Consider the following 20,990-nt stretch of genomic DNA (forward strand, 5'->3'; position numbering starts at 1 on the left):
TCTCAAATTCATTTCGTAGTATATCATATTAATGCTGCACAGTATTTTTTAGTTTTATGGAAACATGAAAAAAAGCCTTTGACCCAGCGTTCTCAGTTTGCTAAAATTTTATAGGCCACGTTTCGAGTCCTCTGCGGAACCCTTCTTCGCTCCAAATGTGGTGGGGAAGCTGAGAGTTCTTAGTAAAATAGCGTACAGTGTGAACACCTCCAAACCCATCAGTACACAGCGTTATTTTGTTACGCTATTTGACACCCTCGCGAATAGGGAAGTAGACAATGAGTCCCTGTCTCAGTAAAAGGGCCTGGCTTGATTCCAGTTGATGGATTGAAATCGAGAAATACTTTCCGTTAGGATGAAAGGTTTTTAACACCACGGCAAAATTATCTCTGGATGAAAAACTAGTTCCCTCGGATTTTCCCTAAAACAACAGGCAAATAATGCGAAGAGACCAGAGCAACCCAGTATTCACGATATAAGAAAAACGGCTTTGGACAACAGTTACAATTATGTTTTCTAAAGTTCAACTAACTGGAACTTTTAGAAGTTTTCGATTAGTTAACCAAGATTAATGATAGTTTCTTTTTTACCCTGCAGGTCAGGCTGAACATAAAGAACAAAAGCAGGGAAAACAAGTCCTATACCGTTGAGGTTATACTGCGGGTCATCACAGTGTTGTATACAGGTCAAGCAAAGAGTCTCGTGAAGAAAGACAAGTTTGAGCTGCAACTTGCTGATGGAGTTGGTAAGTGGCGACACATTTCTCGTATGATTTCTAGCTAATTATTTATTGATTTCAGATCTTCAAAAATTTCTTAATTAAAAGTAATGTATGGATATGATTAATATTTCCCACGAAATTAAAATTTACATTTGGATGGGCTTTGACATTCTCGAAAAAATTTATTCTTAAACTACACACCTTGCTGATTCATCGATTATCTTGCAGAGGAAGAAGCCAAGATGCAAGTCACCTTCAAGGAATACGAGAAAGCCCTTGTGGACCAAGCGGCCTTCAACATTTCAGCAGTAGCCAGCGTTCTAGAGACAGAATTTGAATACTTCGCACAAGATGATTTCAGAGTTCGAATGCCTGACATTAAAATAGAGGTAAGATGAATGTTTTTAACTGGTTGTTCTTTAAATAAGCCTTTTGATGGAAACTAGGGTCAGCGAATCGGGAGTCTATCTGGACACCACTCAAGTCTGGGGCCGACTCTCTGCAATAACCATTAAGTATATCTCTGTATACGAAGTCTGGAAATAAGTTATTTAAAATAAATTATTTAATTAATTATTCTCTAGAAATTCTTTTCAGCATTAGTTTTGTCAACACGCAGAGTAGCACAAAAATTTTGGTGTGCTCTAATTGATCCCAAATGAGACTTCAAAGCCCAAATCTCAAATGTAGTTCTGAAACGTAGTCCGATTTAGGGCAAGATTATCTGGTTATTTGATAATAACAGCGCTACCTACACTAAGTAACCAATAAACAATTTTTTTTTTTTTCAGTTTATCGCGTGCAGCTAAAGTGATTTTATTATTTTAAAGTTAATTGCCTCTCCACGTCATGCCTTTCTCATAAGAATCGCGTGTTTTATTTTATATATGCAAATACTGAATAATGAACAATATTATTCGAAATTTTCAAAAGAACTTTGGCCATGAGAAATTAGTGTAGTGTGTGTTATTGAGGCTTTGCAATGATGAGTTTGGGAGCAAATGAGGAATAAAATTCTCAGTGCAGGTCCTCTAAATCATGGACTGGACATAGTGTGTTTCCTTCCTAGCCGCCTGTTTACACTGCATGGAAAATCTCACGTAAGATAAGTCTTTTTAGTATTCTGCCCCTGAAAACTCCAGGATTTTTGTTCCCCAAACTATACATTTAGAAGCATTAACTGTAGTGTTGCCATTTTTTTGACCCAATATGCAATTGATCTAAGTCTTGTTGAATGGCTTGGCGATAATATTAAAATAAATATCTAATAAAAACATAAAGATAACATAATATCTAATATATGTCTAATAAAAACGCAATTGAATTATTTCACTACTGGAATAACTTATTTTTAATGTTTAGCGTTTTTTTTTTTTTTTTTTTGCTCTTCAGACTGAAGGAGAGTTCGTCCAAGCTCAGGAGTTCACCATTCATGCTTATTTCACGAATCCTCTTCCAAGACCATTAAAGAAAGGGATCTTTACTATCGAGGGACCAGGTCTGACGCAACCGTTGAAATTATATGTGAAAGGGTGAGTTGGTTTATACTAAGGTTGTATATTGATTAAAATATATGCAGTTAGCAATATTAGCATCAGTGCTAACCATACAGTGCAGGGAAGTGGCAGGCTTTTCAGGAACCATCTAAAAATAAATTTCTTGTATGTATTTCTTTGAATTTACCCAAATATTTCTAATCTGGATAACTAAATGATATCTCTGCATTTAGATTAACTCGACGGAATCAAAATAAACAGATTCGAATGGTTGCGATTGAAACAACCTGTCTGTGATTTTCATTATATTAAATTTTTTTATAATTTTTCCTGGTAGATAATCTATAAAATTTCTTTGAATCACTGACTTTTAGACCTACACTGAACTCAGCAATCATGTAGATGAAATGGAGATTTCATCTACTAATTAAAAGGACCCAGTCAATTTGCCGATTCCATTTGGTATATTAGATATCATGGAAATCGGTGATTGGTACCCTTAACAAATTAATGTTTTTGATGCTATATTGGAAAACATTGTAGCGTTTATGAGAGAGAGAGAGAGAGAGAGAGAGAGAGATCTTCAACTAAGTGGAGCCTGCAAATACAACAATTTAATTCTCTAATTATGGGCATTTTTTATTTTATAAATTAGTTTATTTAAGTTAAATCATATCTAATTTATTAAACCATTTAATTTCTGTAGGGATGTCCTACCCGGAAATGAAGCTCGTGTTTCTACCAAGCTGACGCCTAAAACATCAGGAGAGAAAACCATTGCTGCCAAGTTCCAGTCCCGTGAACTTAATGATGTTGATGGTTATAAAGTGATTGAGGTTCACCCAGCAGAATCAACAGAAACAAACAACAAACCTGCGGATGGTCATGACTGAAAGGTCCATATATCGAACTCCATAAAATGTGTGCTATCAACCGCGGTGATTCGAATATTGTACAGGTTGTAGTTTTACAAGTTATTCCGTCTATGGGGTCTAAGACATTGACCGCGCATGTTCAGGAACAACCTGATGACAGGAAAGAGACTTTATTTTTGTTAAGATGTTTTTATAAATATATTTATGATAGAATAAATATACATTGATTAATGATTTTATAAAAAAAATGTTAGTAATAATTTATTAAATTCAGGTGCCACGTGAATAATTTTGTAATTACGCTTCATATTTTGTTCCTTCTGGAGCCGAATACATATTTCTTAATTTTATAGTTATGAAACGTTATTAATTAAACAATTTTTTTAAGTGTTACTTTCTGTTTGTTTGCTTGAACAAAATAATTTCCAGACATATAGAGCGTAATGTGAAAAAAAAAATAATAAACATAATGTTTATTTTGCATTTTGTATTTATTTAATTTAGCATCCATGTTTTCAAATATCCAGTTCAGCGCGTGACCGTGATCGTCTGCCTGGAAATGTATTTTTACCTGCGCTGAAAGCGACATCTTGTGAAGTAATTTATAAATATTGGAAATTATTTTCATACTTTTTATGTTGTGATATATCTTAAATGCAGTAGAATATTTTACATTATTTATTATTTTATTACCACCTTTGTAATTTCTAAATAATTAAAAAACGATTTCATAAAAAAATTTAGAGAAATAACCACGCGACCTCCCATAGAAGGATATAATTAGAAATTATAATAAATTTTCTAATTATGGACAAAAAATTATACATTATGTATATACTCTTTTTTTATTTGTGTAATTGAGAATTTTCCACTTTATATCAATTCTTTAATCTTTCTCTATTCTTGTAAAAGGAAGAATATTTTTAAATTTTGTTCTAATTTATAAATGAAGTTTTAGTTTGCCATTACGATACTGTTCTACAAAAAGCAGTTTATGTGAAATAATGTAATGTATTTTGTGCCAAATAAAGTATTTTTTTCATTTGTACATAATTTAAAGTGCCAGTTATTGTTTAAATATATATTTTTTATTTAATACTTTTTTTTATTAATCGCAATAACACCATTAAGCCATACATTTGTGATTTACAGTTTGCTATACAATTATTACAAATAAACGAAAAACATATTCTTCAGTAATGTTAAAAATTTATAAAATAAATACAAAGCATGTATAATCTTCAATAAAAATATTTATAAAATAAAAGCAAAACTTATTTTTAGATGATAAGCAAATATTAAACACATATCATAAATAATAAGGTAGTATTTAAAAATAATGATATAAAACATTTGAAAAACAAAGATAATTTTACTTCATTATCAGTATGATAAATGTAAATTTTTAATCGTTAAAATAATAGATAAAGCCAAATAGATAAAATTAGAAAAAAATATTAATTTTTAAAATTGTTTTTGCTAATAAAAATATCAATTTTATTTTAATTTAAAAATGCTGCTATTATGTTGTAAAATTTAAGATGTTTTGTTCTAAATTTGGTAATATGACATAAGTTAACCCAAAGCAGGGGTTGGCAACTTGCGGCTCTTTGAACTGCAGCTCTTTAACTTTAAGCTCACATGAAGCACAATTTGAAATGGAGTTAGATGACTTAAAAATCAAGGACGTGAGGAGTGAAAGACTAAATGCCTTAAAACTGAAATTGAAGGTTTGGAGAGGCAAAAGGCTGCCCTTGCAATTCTACAGAATGGATTGCGATAGATGAGTTGAAAATGCAAGACCAAATTGTGTTCAATGCGTGGAGTATCTTACCGGACACGTATATATATTTTTTTGAAAATATTTGCGTTTAGACTTCTCTCAGATTTTGGTTCGACGTATTTCTGCTGGCAAATATTTTCGAACGTGAACTATTTTAAAAATAAATCAAGAAAACGTCTGAACAATGCGAGTCTCTCAGCATCTTTAAAGATGAAAATGACTCGCCTGATGTTGAGAAATTCCCCCAGGATCTCATAGCTGGTAAGTATGGGCTTGGCATCTAGGGTCCTGAGCTGGATATCATCATTCTTCTCTCTCTCTCTCTCTCTCTCTCTCTCTCTCTCTCATGGTAACTCCACAATTTTTTATTTATTATTTTTTTTTGGATGGTGCAGCATAATTTCAGGTTTCCTTGCACTACGATAATGGAATTGCTCAAGAAGTCTAGCAGCAAAAGTCACGTTAATTCGTACCTAACTGGTTGTTTGTTCTGTTTTTTTCCAGTATTAATAAATGTTATTTGAAAAAATATATTTTTATAATATATATATATAGATATACACTGATGACCCAAAACATTATGACCAGCGAGTCGTTATGCAAATCGAAGCAACTGCAGGTGAACTACGGCGCGTGCGCGGGTCGGGACACGGTATAAAAAAACACCTGATACTGAGCTCCCTTAATCAGTGTTACTCTTGTTCTTCAGATGGGAAAGGCAGCGAACTTAGGCGAGTTTGACAAAGGCCAAATTGTAATGGCCAGACGACTGGGTCAGAGCATATCCAAACAGCTGGACGAAAAATCCGAGTTGCCGGAGAGAAAAAACCTTGCTATCTACGCCTGAGACCGATCAACTCAGCCACGGAGCGAAAAAAGCCCATTAAAGTTCCTCCCGTCATCGACGGGATTCGAACCCGGGCCTTTTCCACCCGTTATAGGGAGAACAGTGACGATATCACTGTGCTGCATGGACAGATTGCTCAAAGTATATCCGAAACGGCATGGCTGGAAGGATGTTCATGGTTAGCCGTGGTTAATGGTCCGACGAGGGGAAACCCACGAACCGCCAGCGAGGTGTTGGACGACCACGGCTCATCGATGCTCGAGATGAGTGAAAGCTCTCCCGGATGGTACGTGGCAACAGAAGGGCGACTGTGGCGCAACTCGCCGGTAATTGGAATGCTGGTGACGGGAATAATGTGTCGCAACACACAGTACATCGAACCCTGCTGAAAATTGGGCTGCGTAACCGCAGGCCGCTCCGAATGCCCATGCTAACCACGGTTCACCGACGACAGCGCCTACAATGGGCGCGCGAGCATCGAAACTGGATCTTGAGTGATTGGAAGAAGGCCGTCTGGTCCGATGAATCGCGTTTCCTGTTGCACCATGTGGTCGGCAGGGTACGTGTACGTCGTTTACTTGGAGAAGTGATGGCACCTGGATGCACCGTGGGATGAAAACAAGCCGTGTCATGCTTTGGGTGATGTTCTTCTGGGATACCCTGGATCCAGTCATCCATGTGCCGGGCACTCTGACGTCTACCACCTACCTAAACATCATTGCTGACCAGGTACACCCTTTCACGGCAACGGTCTTCCCCTCTGGCAGGGCCGTCTTTCTTTTAATATGCACTGATTCTAAAGTGTAATTATAACAGATGATTAATTGTTTATGGGATCAGTAATGGTAACGGAATGTCATTTATCAATAGAAAAAGAAGAACTCTTTATTGCATACAAAAAGGCACACGCTGTACACAATACCCTTCACGGCTACAAGCCAGTAAAGATTTACAGTAAAGGGTAATACAATCAATGATAAGATAGGAGGAAAAAAACAATATTGTTACTAATTATACAAGTGTAGGCTTAAATTAAACAATATTCACATTTAGTCCATGGTAGTAGGTGCAAGATGTGCTGGACAAAGTATCTCTGAAACGGCAATTCTCCTGAAATTTTCACGCCCCACAGTTTCAAGGGTGTATCGAGAATGGTGCAACGAACAGAAAACATCCTCTCTACGGCACTCCTCTGGAAGAAAATCGCTTGTTGATGAGTAAAGTGTAAAGTGTGTTTAGGGTCAAACGGCCCCAGGGATTTCCCCCATCTCCGCATTGCTTTCATTGTGGGTGAACCAGTTCGCTGGTAAATGCCAGAGATTTAAAAGTGTATGGATATTGTATATGTGTAGTGTCATCTTGTCGTTTAGCCGCTGGACCCCTACTGAGGCCCAACTTTCGCCCCTTGGAGGCAGACCAGGAAACACCAGTAGACTAAGATTTACTTTGGCAGGTCCTGCCGCTTCATTTCCTGAGATTTCGGCGGCTAGGACCTAAAAAAATTATATATATACAGTATATATATTTGGTAAATTCGATGAGGAATAACGCTAAATTTTTGAAAGGCCGAGTGTATGGGCGAAAAACGTAATTTGGAGATGATTAAATCATCTCCAAATTACTCCGAATCGCTATGGAATGGTTCCAGGAACATGACAATGACTTTTCTTTGCTGCAGTGGCCCGCTCAGTTCTTCGGATCTCAATCCTATTGAACATCTTTGGGATGAGCTAGAAAGGGCTGTTCGCTGCAGGCCTACACCTCCGTCGAATCTCAAGGAACTGCGTGCCACACTCATATGTGCATGGTACTCCATTCCTGCGCAACGTTTTCAGCATCTTTTTCAATCCATGCCTAGAAGAATTCAGGCTGTTTTGAAGGCTAAAGGAGGCTCAACAAGCTACTAGGTAGGCTTACCTAATAAAGTGGCAGCATAGTGTATATCATTAAGAAATAGAGTAAGGGACCAAGAGAAGAACCCTGTGGAACACCCTTCTGTATATTAATGTTTTCCGAATAAACACCATTATAACGAATTATACTTTTTCTATTTTTAAAATGGTCTTTAAACCATGTTAGAGCTAATCCTATTATGCCCAGTTCAGAAAGCGTATCGCATAATATTTTATGGGAAACTGAATCAAAAGCTTTTTGAAGATCTAAATAAATAATATCCAGCTGTCTTTGTTCTCAAGTGCTTTCCTAATGTCGTGTTCCATTGTCAGTAAACATTTAATTTGGGGAATGGTGCAAGATCTTATCTTAATTGTCACCATCTAATGATGAATATCGGTCTGCAGAAGTTATAACAAATTGAAGATTGAAAAAAAAAAGACGAACATTGTATTTAAACAACCGGTATTCTGGTTGCAATGGTGGTAAATCATTGATAAAACACTGTGCGCCTTCCTGGTTGCCTGCCTCACCCTGCATGACTTTCATGTCTGATGTTATCGAAATACCAAAACACATTCGGGTTACTAATATACAGTGGCGGACAAAAAAACTGCATCACCTTGAAAAAAGTAACATTTGTAGTGAAGTGTATACGATATTGTTTGATTACAGTCATTTTGTTTGTCGCAAAGCAAAGGAACTGCGTCAGATAACGCTTCTATTGCATCAGACAACGCTTCTATTGCATCAGACAGTAATTGCAAGGTATTGCATCAGCCATTTCTATAAATACGGCATTGGAAGGGTATACACGCTCATTAGTATCCTGTTTTGCGGAAGGGTAAGCATGGCTCCATACGTTCCGTTGACACCAAGAAAAAAAGTGTAGCTGTTGCTCTGTCCCAGGAAGGTCTTTCTACGCGTGCTGTCGCTGATAAAATCGACTGCCACCATTCAATAGTATCCCGGGTGCTGAAATTAAATTTCTGCAACCCACAATTCAGCGCAAAGCACATTATTTGCAAAATTCACAAGTGTGATGCAGTTTCCCCCCCCCACTGTACTGTATTTACTAGACTTTCTGTTTACTCTTTTCCAAGTACATTTGGCAGAATTACAAAGATTAAGTCATTTCTGCGAAAACCTGAAAACTACTTTCAGGTTTTTGCAGACTGAAGACAATAATACTGATTTGCTTCATAATCACACTTATTAACTTTTTGATAATGCGTACCCTTCTGTTCACAGAGTACGTTTAGGTCTGCCTAAACTCATTCAGTTGTCATTCGAGTGAGTTCAGGTAGAACTAAACTCACTCTGTAGTCTATATCATTTGCCCTTCTGGCTACCACAGTTGCTAGAATCGGCGTCATCCCCACACTGGGTGGAAAAGACCTGAGTTGGAGTCCCGTCGATGACGGGATGAATATTTATTGGCCTTTTTCACAGCTGTTTCAGGTGAGGGTAATTTTTCCTCCAGAAAACAGAAAATCGACCTCAGAACACATGCAATTTGCACACAATATAAACGAAGCAAGATGGCCTTAGTCACTGATGCTCCTAAAACCCTCCAACAACAACTATATTATTCAAGAAGACTAGAAACAACAGTGATGATAGCATCGAGCCCTCTGGGACACCTCTTCTGCACTGGCCCACTCTGAGGGAAGACCATTTATATCCACCTTATACCTCCTGTCTTTCAGCCGTCTCTCAATCTGCTTCAGGATCTTGCCGTGACCTGAACAGACTCCTTCTTCAGCAATCGCTCATGTCAAATGCTTTGCTAAAGTCCAATTATTTTGTTGCATCTAATTGCAATGTGATCACATTCAAGTAATTTATAAAGTTGGCCAAAGCGATTTTTCCCTTTACAAACCGTGTTTTGTAATGCATCTTTGACCATAGACTCCATGATCTTCCCTGCCACTGAGGTCAAACTAACCGGTCTTTAGTTACTCATCTGATTCTTACTCCGTCTCGTATTGGCAAGACACTGACACTTCCTCAATCCAAGGGGTTTATCCCTGAATGTAATGACAACGGCATCTATGCAACAATCTATGCAAAATATCTGTTCAGCTCACCAAAATCTGCTGGATTATCTATGATTGTGCGTTTCCACCGAACACAAATCCTCTTCGGTTTACTCTTTCTCTCTTTGTATTTACATACGAATAAAATCCTATTAGCATTCTTGTTTACTTAGCCAATGCTGTCTCACACTCAAAATTCGCTCACTCACTCTGCATCCTTATAAATCAACTTATAATCATTATACGAATCTCAGTTGCCAATTGCCCTCTGATTTTTCATGTTGTCTTTTTCTTCTCTATCAAACTAGGTGAATCGTTTTCCATCAGGTAGCATCTTTGTGTGTTATCTTCTTTACGAGATGAAAGCACTAGTAGAGTCGATGATGAATTTCTTGAACGTATTCCGTAGTTCATCCCATTTAACCTCCGTCGAGTAGTACAGTAATTTAGTCACCATCCTCCCCACCCTGGGTCGAAAAGAACGAAAAGCTCGAATCCCTTCAACAAGACTAGGAATTTTTATGTGACAGTTCGTCAGTCTTAGGTGAGGATAGTAGTTTTTCCTCGTGGAAACTTGGATTTTCGTCCAGGCAAATCCACCACAGAACGCACGTAATTTACAAACATAATATATACTGCGCAGTGTGGTCTAAGTATGGTCTCAGATAAAGATGGCTGACGCACCTAAAACCCTACTACAACAACAACAAACCTTCGAGTCACTGGTAATGACCAGATCAAGAATGTTCCCTCCCTTTGTAGTCTTTGTTGACTGCTATTTGTATGAATGCGGATTCATACAAATAGTAGTCATCCAAAAAGCTTATTCAGAAAATTTACTCCACAGGTTGAGCTGCCAGTCCATGGTTTCCGACCAAAAAGTGTTAAATTGAAATTCCCCATACGCGAGCACCAGAAATTGCTCATTCAATTTGCACATAGAGACTCTTATCATGCTTAAGCCCTCGCGGTAGCGAAGTGGTTAAAATCAGCGTACTCCCACGCCGTGTGAAAGCTCGAGTTCGAATCCCATCGATGATGTGATGAATTTTTATGAGCTTTTTTTCCATACCGTGCCTGAGTTAGGTGAAATAAATAAGGACATATTTTTTCGTATTTATCATGTTTCAAATAGTCGTTTTCATTTTATTTTTTTAACTTGGGGCCTGTTTCCTTTCAAGAAAAATTATTTAAAAAATTGAATTGTATAACCAATGTCTGATTGCGAATGGTGTTATCTTTTAAGTAGATTTGGACAATATACAGGCCGTAACAGCTGGGTATTTCCCCACCTGGAAGACTGAGAATCTTGCGCTGAAAGAAAGAAAGTATTACCACACAGAGCTCACCGTGAACGCCAATGGACTCTACACAGACGCAGTTAATCCCAGAGCAATTGGCGATGTTAGACTTCCTCAGACAGAGATCACTTTCCCTGACTAATCTCCATCATTAACTCGTGCGTTAATCTCGATGACTGTATTGGTGGCTGAAGGACACTGAGGGATATCGCTCCTACTGAGGGAATAAATCTCCGATTAGTACAATTGTGCCGACAGCAGTGGGGGGAAGGGGGAAATTATTGCCCCTTTCATTGCTTGTTATTGGCAAACCTGTGGAGAAAACAGCCATTATTCGTTATAACGGTCGTTGTAGACAAGCTGGAAATTGGTGTAAATGATAACATAAAGAGAAATGGTTATCAACATCTGTTTCAACATGTTAATACAACTTAACCCTTGAGTTATATCGTGGTGAGTCAGCATAGGTGAATCGTTCATGGAGAGATGAACGATTTGCTTTTGTGGAGTCCCTGATATTGGAGAAGACTATATGGAAATTTTGGTAAATCCATAAGCCCAGAGAAACTTAATGTCGAGAAGGTTGTCAGCTTGCGCTTCTTTAATGAAAAGGTTACTAATTGAAATACAGTATTGACATAATTTGGATTTGGTTGGTTGGTTTAGTGTTTAATGGCGCATTGGCACATAATTTGGAAGAGGCTTCTCTAACAAAACATGGTGCGTCAGTATAGCAATCTTACATCATTGAATGGAGCAATTTTAAAATTCGATAATTGCAAAGTTTCATGTCAAGATGATCATGAAAGGCACCACCGAAGGTTTTAGCCATGTAATTGAAGATGATATCAAACAAAACGAATGACAACGTGTTATGAGATTAGTGATTGTTGATCTTCCTGTGGTGAATCTCTAAAGAAATCTCCCAGGCGTTTTTTTGTTATAGTATCAATGACTCTCGACACTATGTCAAGGATAATTATATCAACTGAATAAAATTAAATTTTAAGATGTCCTCCCAGGTAGCGCCTTGGTAATCAACGTCTTCAAGACAGCGAATGGAAATGACCCAGGTTCTACTAATCTCTAGTTAATTTTTTCTCCCGGAAAATTGGGTTTTTGTTCCAGCAAAACAGGCTAGAGAACACAAACAATTTATGAATATAATATAGATGATAGGATGAAATTGTTCTTGGGTAATTTTTTTTTGTAAATTTAAGATGCACATGAAGTCCAAACATATTTCACAGTTACTTAAAAAACACAAGAAAATTGAACATTATATTGCACCTGTGAAACTCATCTAAAAGTTTACTTTATAATCGATTGTCCTGTGTTGTTAATACTCAGCACCGAAACCGAGGAGGTCTATAAAGACAGAATAAGAAATCTCCCGAGAACAATGCTATGACAGTGGACACCTCCGATTTATGCTTCTTAGCTCACACGAGCTTCGTCTCAATTTCCGGTCGTGGCGATGGAGATAGGTGTGGTCAACCGTTAGCCGGAATTAGGGTAGTGTAGTGCAATCTCGTCCCATCGTGGTGTTTTTGTGGATTTGAAATATTGTAGAGATTACTTTCAGCTCAAGTGGTTTCCGTAATTGAAAAACTACAAGCCTTGGATTATGGTCGATTGATCCCTGTACCGGACGAAATTCGAAACGTTAAGAGAAGAATTGATTGTAAAAAATAAGTTGTCTGTTCTTTTCATGACATAGTTTCTCCTTGTCTACCCTAAAATCATTTTGCGTTATAGGATTTGCTCCATCCCAAACTCCCAAACCCAATTTTTGATTGAAAATTCTGGTTTCATCGTAGTAGAAGAGAAATTTCCTTGCATAATTAACTTAACTGAAATGGTAATTAACAATGAAACACATATTTTATTACAATTAAATAAATTATATTAAAAAATATATTTTTTTCTTTCCCTAGTAAAGATTTAAGATCACGAGCATATTGAAATAAAGAAAATTAACTCAAGATTATAATTAAATTCGACCTCGTGGATAGCACAGTTGGTAGAATCGCAGTCCTCCTCACACTGGGCGAAAAAGAGTTCGAGTCCCGTCGATGATGGGAGGAACTTTGATGGACTTTTTCAAAAAGTGGCCGAGTTAATCGGTTTCAGGCAAGGATAGTATGGTTTTTTTTCTCCTGGAAACTTGGGTTTTTCGTCCAGCAAACAGAAAATTTCTCAGAACACCCTCAATTTAAAGACAATATATATGTCAATATTAAAAAAAACAAAAAAATGGTTGAAGCTGTAGTCCTAATTTAAGTAGCCAAGTCCAGTGAGCTGGTTTTAAAACGTTGCATAAAGAAAAAGAACTTTCAATTAAACTTTTTTAAAAGAATAATGATAGTGTTATTGCAGTCTCAGTGCTTCATTGTTTGGAAAGAATCATATTAAATATAGTATGGTGTTTCAAAGAAACCTGCTTAATTTTGAAGCACAGAAATTGGGCGCTTTTATTTACCTTCATTCTTTTTTATTTCCTTTACCTGGAAAGCCTGCCCAATGGCCGTCTACATCACGTGTAGAAGGCCATTGGGCAGGCCAATGAGAGGTGGGCCACAACTGCGCATGTACTGTGGCGGACCTCGACTATCTCGTGGGTCTACTATTCTCTGCGTGTGCTATATTGCATAAATCTCGCACCCACCGGACGAAGTGCTATACCAGTAGGTGCCAGCAATCCCGCTTCCTAAGTTGCTCAGACCTGGAGGGCCAGCAAAAAAAATTACTAGAGTAACAACTCCCGTAAACTCAGTTCAATTCAGAATTTAAAAATATAATATATAAATATATACAGAAGTACCAAAACCTTTGAGCTCAGAACCTCTGAATATTCTTCAACTTTGTAACTATAAACATTAAAGGATATATGGGGCAAGCAGCACCATTAAACAACTTTCCCAAAAAGTCTCTAAGACTTTTTGGGAAAGTTGTCAGCCACAGACTTAGGATTCTACCTCACAAATCACATTAATTTGAGAACACTGTGAGAGGCCACCATGAGACCTTATTCACAAAAGAAAACATCAATTTCTTCTACACTAATGAATGATAAGATTAGGGTAGTTGATGGTCACTATGAGACCATTGCCCCGATAGGTAATTAATTCGTAATAAATTACGAATAGGTAATTAATTCGTAATAAATTACGTCCTGCCCACCACCATTAATTCGTAATAAATTACGAATTAATGGTGGTGGGCAGGACGGCGATTCTACAACTTCTTACGCCCTCGTAGGTAGCACAGTTGGTAAAATTTCCGTCCTCCCCTCACGGGGTGGAAAAGATCTGAGTTCGAATCCCGTCAATGATGGGAGGAATTTTTATGGGCCTTTTTCCCAACGTGGATGCATGGGTTGCATGGTTTTTTCTCCTGGAAACTCGGGTTTTTCGTCCAGCAAACAAAAAATCGGCCAAAGAACACACGCAGTTTACAGGCAATGTGCACGGAGAAGTACGGCCTTAGCCACCGATGCTCCTACAACACAACAACTTACATGTAAATCTGGCTTTCAATGTCTCTTTTAGCGAAATTTATTTCCCACAGATATTATTTTGAAATAAAACATTTTACAATTAATTTTATAAAAATTTTAACTTCTAAAATGAATAGCTAAGATTTTATTCCTATTTAAATAAACTATATACGAATTTGGATAAAGAGAAACTCTTAAAGGGGTTCACTGCTCAACGTTGCCATGCTAAACAAATCACCCTTGCATAATCAAGATTCAAAGGTCATGGCTAAATTCGTTAAATGTATTATGTACCGAGAAATATCTTTTTGAAATATCTTTTTATGACTCCTATACGTTTTTTAACTATGGATCTCCAAGTCAAAAACAAATTTTAGCTTGCAAATTCTGGCTTCTAAAGTGGGTATTCCTTATATAATAACTCCTCTCCTCTCCCATCCCTTCCCTCCTCTTCCTCTCCACAAATACTCGTCTCCTGACGATTCGATTTAATCAATTTTAAAAGGATTATAATCACTCTATAGATCTCCAAATTTCTGGGACATCTACAAATGGCACACTCCGATTTCAGAACAAAACCAAAGCTTCATCTAATCAAGATCGTTTTAGGTTCTTTGACAAAAGCTTCAACAAATTCTTCAAGTAAATCATTCTATTTCAGAACCTTGGGAGAGATGTTAATAAATTTTCTTCAAATTCTGCACATTGTCGCTTACTTCTAAACTGGCACCCTTCTCCATCTGCAATACTAATCTTATCTCAATCAATCTTAGCTCCGGTTAATAACTGCATTCTCAGGACACCGACCCCTACTCGCCCTGCCATAAATTCAAACTTGACTTGAATTCCTGTAGCAATAACCTCACCGCCCGTAATAGCTGGAGTAACACCGAACCCAGTTTTATTTCTATCCAAATTCCATACCTAATTTCGCCACCTGTTAACAAAAATTTACCAAATGAAAAAAAATAAATAAATAAAATAAAAATAATAATAATACGTACAGCATATATGTACTTGTAGATGCTTAGCAGGATTAAATCTAGTTAAATAAAGCTGAATCCAATTAACAAAAAAACAACAATTACTGTATTTTCTCTTCGTAAAGGCCTAGGAACAGAGTTAACACATCACCTTTGTACCCTCGTGGGTACCACAGTTGGTAAAATCGCCGTCCTACGCACAATGGGTGGAAAAGACTTGAGTTCCAGTCCCCTCAATGATGTGAGGAATTTGTATGGGCCTTTTTCACTATGTGGCTCAGTTAGTCGATCTCAGGAGAGTGTAGAATTGGTTTTTTCTCCCAGAATCACGGGTTTTTCGTCCAACAAACAGAAAATCGATCTCAGAACATGCAATTAACAGCACCACAAACACGGAGCAACATGGTCTTAGTCGTTGACACTCCTAAAACTCCACTTAACAACAACTCTTTCGCCAGTTTTCATTAATTCGTCATCGGTGTAACCATTACATTACAATCTTTACACTTGACAGATTGTAGAAGAGTATTTGAGTAATGAAACTCTTTCTTTTTCTAAGTTTTAATGTCATTTGTAAAGATTAGCAATTCAATCTGCATAACAGTGGCAATCATTGAAATGAATTAGAAGCAATGGTAGAGAAAACTCTCTTTTGGAACTTGAGTGATAATGTTTAAGGCGTTTTGACAGTCGACTACTCAGTGAACTTGCAATTCTTTTTGGACAGCCATTGAGGCAGATTGTGATAGTTTTCTAAGGTATATTAGATGACCTCAATAGGAGTAATAAAATTGTGCTTAGTCCCAATTCTATTCCTCTGGACGAATCAGAAATATCGTATATATGAATTTTTGTAGAGGCTTCTAAATGTAGATAGGATGGTGTACTCTAGCAAACATAAACACTGTCCCGTTGTACGAGATTTCGCATTGTTGCAGACATTTTGCAAATTAAGTGCTGGAAAGCATCTCCATCGCATGACAAATATTATTACCACTGGTATCACATTACACATTCAAAGAAGACTGCAGACAGAGTCCAAAAAACAATCCCGGCGAATCCTTTTATTTGGGGTGCGTGAAGACGAAGATCTGGCGGAAGCAATTACGGATGAAAGAAAGTTGAGTGCGGTTTTCAAACACCGAAGAACAAACAGAGAAGACAAGACAAGTTTCTTCGGAACAGACAGACGAACAAGTTTCTTTAGAGCGACGATCAACGACACCATCCGGACGAGTTTTCGCCGATCGAGAAGATTAAAGGAAATTTTTGTGCCATTGAAGCGACTTTGAATGTTTTCCGTCATCAGGGCCGTCTGTTGCGGGCCACAAATCCCCGATCCAATTACCGTACTTCGGCCGAGGCATGCAGTGTGGAGAAAATCCGCGCGCAAACGATGAGAATGCCGCAGCGGAAGAGAAGCAGCAGCCAAGATTTAGCGGCTGGACGGGGGAGCTCCCGACGCGTTCATGGCAGCACTAATGCGACACAGCGAGATCGCCGTCGCCCGAGAAGAAATCATGGTGTCTAAGAGCACCTGGTCTTTCCCACGCTGTCCGTCGGCTGCCCGTGTCAAGCTACGGTCTTATAAAAACCCCGGCATCTTCGGCAAACGACCATGAAAAGCTGACAGACGCTATTTACTAACACCGCTGTGGCCACCGGATTCCGAGTCGCCGACTTGAGGGCTTGTGCTCCGGAGAAGCCCTTGCATCGAGCAGCTCATGACTCACAGAGGTAAGAATGTTAATCCCTTTAATTCCCTTTTCTATTGCGTGCATGCGTAATAAATAGTAGAACCAGCTGTGATCTGTTGGCCGACGTGTGCCTTTAACAAATATTGCAGTTTGCATGTTCCGTTAAGAAGTTGAAAGTTCTGTCCGACTTTCATTCTGCATTCCTTCAAATAATTCTAATGGATTCCATCCATCCCTTCCATTGTATGCTTGTATAGCCAAAGCCATTAATGTTCAGCGAATGTGTCAATATAGAATCAAAGACGAAGCCCTTGAAACTATGCTGACTCATCGCTGGTCTGTTGACTTGGTCAACCGGAGGAAATTGAAGCCATAAACAGCCAGCGTGTCATATCTCTAATTGGATGCGTTCTAAGGCTGGTTATGGTTACTTCTCGGAGAAGGGATGAAAAACATCTCAAATTGTTACCTTAACACCAACTAACTATCATGGAAGTAACACACTTGAAAAGTACTTGTTAATATGCTTGAGTCGTCAACGGCATTCAAACACATTTGCCCAAACAGGTGTAAAGTATCTCTGTCCGTTCATGGAGGTCCCGTAATAGAATAAGAAGAATTTGGCCTCTACCAAAGAAGAGGAAGTCTGCGAACTTTAAATGTATCAGTGACGCTTTGGATTTGGCTTTTATACTTATACTTTTTCCTCTTCGGTATAGGGTACAGTAATGAATTGGAGGCGTCTTCTATTAACCTCTTTTAGTAATGTCAAACTCTTGCTTACATAGCTGCTCATCCATGAAATCCATCCATTCTTAGTAGTGTTAGTAATGCCAAATGATGCAAAGAAGCGGTCTTTTTATGCATCAGCCAAAATAATAATAACAATAATAATATAATGATAAAAATAAAATGCAATGTCAATAGTATTTTTATTCCCACAACAGGGTAACTATCTTGTAATTCTAGTTCCTCTTTGAATATAGCCAGACCTGTTTCTTCCACGCTGGGAGGTAACTTATCCTAATGCTCGACGACACGCGGCACATACGCGAACTTTACGAGATCCAGCCTTCATGAGATCCATGAGATCCCCTGGTCTGCATCTCACCTAGGAGTGAGAACATACCTTTCTCATTCATTTTCCTCAATCCTTTCAGCTCTTTATACACGTCATTCAGGTCTCCCTTTAAATGTCCGGTTGTCAAACTTTGCAGCCCACACCTTCTAAGTCATTCTTCAAATGTGCATCGCTTTGCACCCGTCACCGATCTGGTCACCCTCCTCTCAACCCTTTCCAGAAGTTCTATATCTTTGTTTGGTGTGGTTCCCCCCTGAATACAACGTTCCAAATGCGGTCTAAACACTTCATTGTAAAGAGTGATAATGGTGTCCTTCTCCCTACTAAAAAGATCTATAAATTATGGACAAAACACTGTGTACTTTCCTAGTCATCTGTTTGTATTGCATTGAAAATTTCAAATCATATTGAATCATAACACTGCTTCATCTTTAACCACTTTTCTTTCCTCTCCTCTAGTTTATACGTGACTCCAGGATTTCTTTTATCATTCTTCCCACATTCAGATCATCCGTAAACTTTTGTAGCTTCTTCTCTTGGATACCATCATCAGTATCGTCTATGAATATTAATTATAGGACGGGACCCAACATTGAGCACTAAGGAATCTGGTGCAACCCGAAGGCTGGCTATTAATGACAACCATCTGTCCCCATATTTTTTAGCCCACATGCGACTCAGCGTAAGATCTTACCAGTAAGTCCAACTTCTTACAGTTTATATAGCAACCTGCCATGTGGGAAGGCCGTTGTATAAATTGGTCTTGACAGTTGACTCTTTGGTCAATAGGGGGGAACCTGTATCTTGTTCATCCCCCAACAGAGTAGTCCGAGACTGTGCCATCAACAGGGAAATCCATCTTCATATTGACGACCAATCTTTAGAGGAAAATGTCGACATCGAAGAAAAAGATTTTCTATTTCAGCTGCCCAAAATCCAATACAAAATTATCTTTGAAAGCAATGTGGAAGATGCATGGAAACTATTTTATTTAAGATGCTTTGGGATATATTGTGGATAAAACAAACGTGAAAGTGCTGATACAAAATGAAAAGTTGATACAAGACATCTTACCTTCTTATACAAAAAGAATTGATTTTTGAACTACCAGAAAATTTACTGACCTATTTGCTTCTGATGGCACAGTAAGAAACATTTTGAGATTTTTGATCATTTAGGGGCAGTAAAATTGCTAGAAGTACAATCAAATTATCAAATTTGATTGTGCTTCTAGCATTTTTACTGCCTTTTGCATAGGAATTCAAGCTTCATTGCAATCGAGTAGTCGGTTTTATTCTATTTGTTCATTCTCTCTCTTTTAATTTTTCAAAATTTTCAAATGATTTTTACATCATATCAAGCATTGTTCACCTTCATGCCTGGTAAGTTTATACACGATAATAAATGTTTCTTTAGTTATTGACAGGTCTACAGAAGGTAAATGGTTGTGTGTGTTGAGGTTAGGTGTGTGTTAAGAGGATAAGGCACCTAGGGCGTCAGTACATTGTGTCTGTAACTTCCTGTATTCTTCGGTCGGTTTGCTGTTTGATGGATGAAAAACCCTAGTTTCCGTGAGGTAAAACCATATGACCCTTGCCCGAGACCCAATTACTTGGTCAAATTTTGTGAAAATTCCTTGCTTCATTCATGGATTCGAACTGAGGTCTTTTCGGCCTAGTGTGGTTATAATCACTCTGCTACTGCGATGGGTATTTGGTGACCAATCATTTGAAACTGCAGAGTACAGAGTACAGAGTATTTTTTGGGTCTAACGGCACCAGGGATTTACCCCATCTCCGCGTATGTTCTTTGTATCGAGGACAGTACGCTGTCAAGGCCAGAGGTTTAAAAGTGTGTGGGTCATGTATTGTGTAATATGTTGTGCCCATTGTTCCTCTGGCTTGTTAGCCGCCAGGCCCCAGATGGGACCTGTCGTTTACGTACTCCGCCACGTGGAGGCCAGCCAGGTGTTCCCTTACAGTTTGCTCTGGCAGGTCCTACCACCTATTTTCCTGAGAATTTGAAACTGCAGTGCTAAAAATAATAAAATATGTAAATACAACCGGTTATTATAATTCACGTTCCACTTTTGTGATTTCTTTTATTACTACTTAGCGCCATTGTTCAAGCAGAAAACTTCAACATTTGATAGGTTGGTTAATGTGAGGGGGAGGGGTGAGAGAATGAAGTTCAGATTTCTCTGAATATGAATAAAACCTTGAGAATAGCAGGTGAGTAATGTTTTTATTCCCCGTTTTTCCGTGTCTTTGCGCTTTCATGTAGGAAGTTAGCCAGCAAACATTGAGTAACTACCAACCTCTTTCCTCCACCCACACTCCATCTATTCCCAAATATGGACTATTATATTAATACCTAAATGATGAAAATTTAAAACTGGTTTTTGACGTCGTACAAATCAAAAACCATGAACCAGTCTCAATTTAATTCTACGTCTTCGATAGAATAAAATCATATACAATGGCAAATGTTGTAATATTTAAACAAATCCCACGCTGGAATTTAAATTTCAAATTATTCAATTATACTCTACCCTTCAGCCATGTTAAAGTTTCTATTCAGAAAAAATTAGTTGTTTATTGTGAGAATAGTTTTTTTTACCTTTTTTTTAGGCCCATAAATGGCACGCCAACCTTTAAAAAGAAGCAAATTGGGCATAGGGGTCGTTTCCTTATCAAAGAAACGAATTTATCATTGGCCAGATCATGCTATTCGTCGAAGGTTAAATCTTCTACGTCTTTAGGATTTTAAACTGTC

At 37.9% G+C, this 20,990-nt stretch overlaps 1 protein-coding gene across 1 annotated transcript in view; it reads left to right on the top strand.

The window, feature by feature from the left end:
- Positions 1–3,367, top strand: part of LOC150082449 (annulin-like) — a 31,353-nt gene extending 27,986 nt beyond the window's left edge. Inside the window, exons 13-16 of the mRNA XM_090377511.1 lie at positions 598–745; positions 950–1,110; positions 2,114–2,253; positions 2,924–3,367. Coding sequence (XP_090233637.1) covers positions 598–745; positions 950–1,110; positions 2,114–2,253; positions 2,924–3,110 — 636 coding nt within the window. The 3' untranslated portion in view covers positions 3,111–3,367. The remainder of the gene's footprint in view (positions 1–597; positions 746–949; positions 1,111–2,113; positions 2,254–2,923) is intronic.
- The last annotated feature ends 17,623 nt before the right edge of the window (positions 3,368–20,990 follow it).

This window comes from Mastigoproctus giganteus, chromosome 7 (assembly GCF_048544385.1).
Source record: "Mastigoproctus giganteus isolate SK-2022 chromosome 7, ASM4854438v1, whole genome shotgun sequence".
Classification (NCBI taxonomy): Eukaryota; Metazoa; Arthropoda; class Arachnida; order Uropygi; family Thelyphonidae; genus Mastigoproctus; species Mastigoproctus giganteus.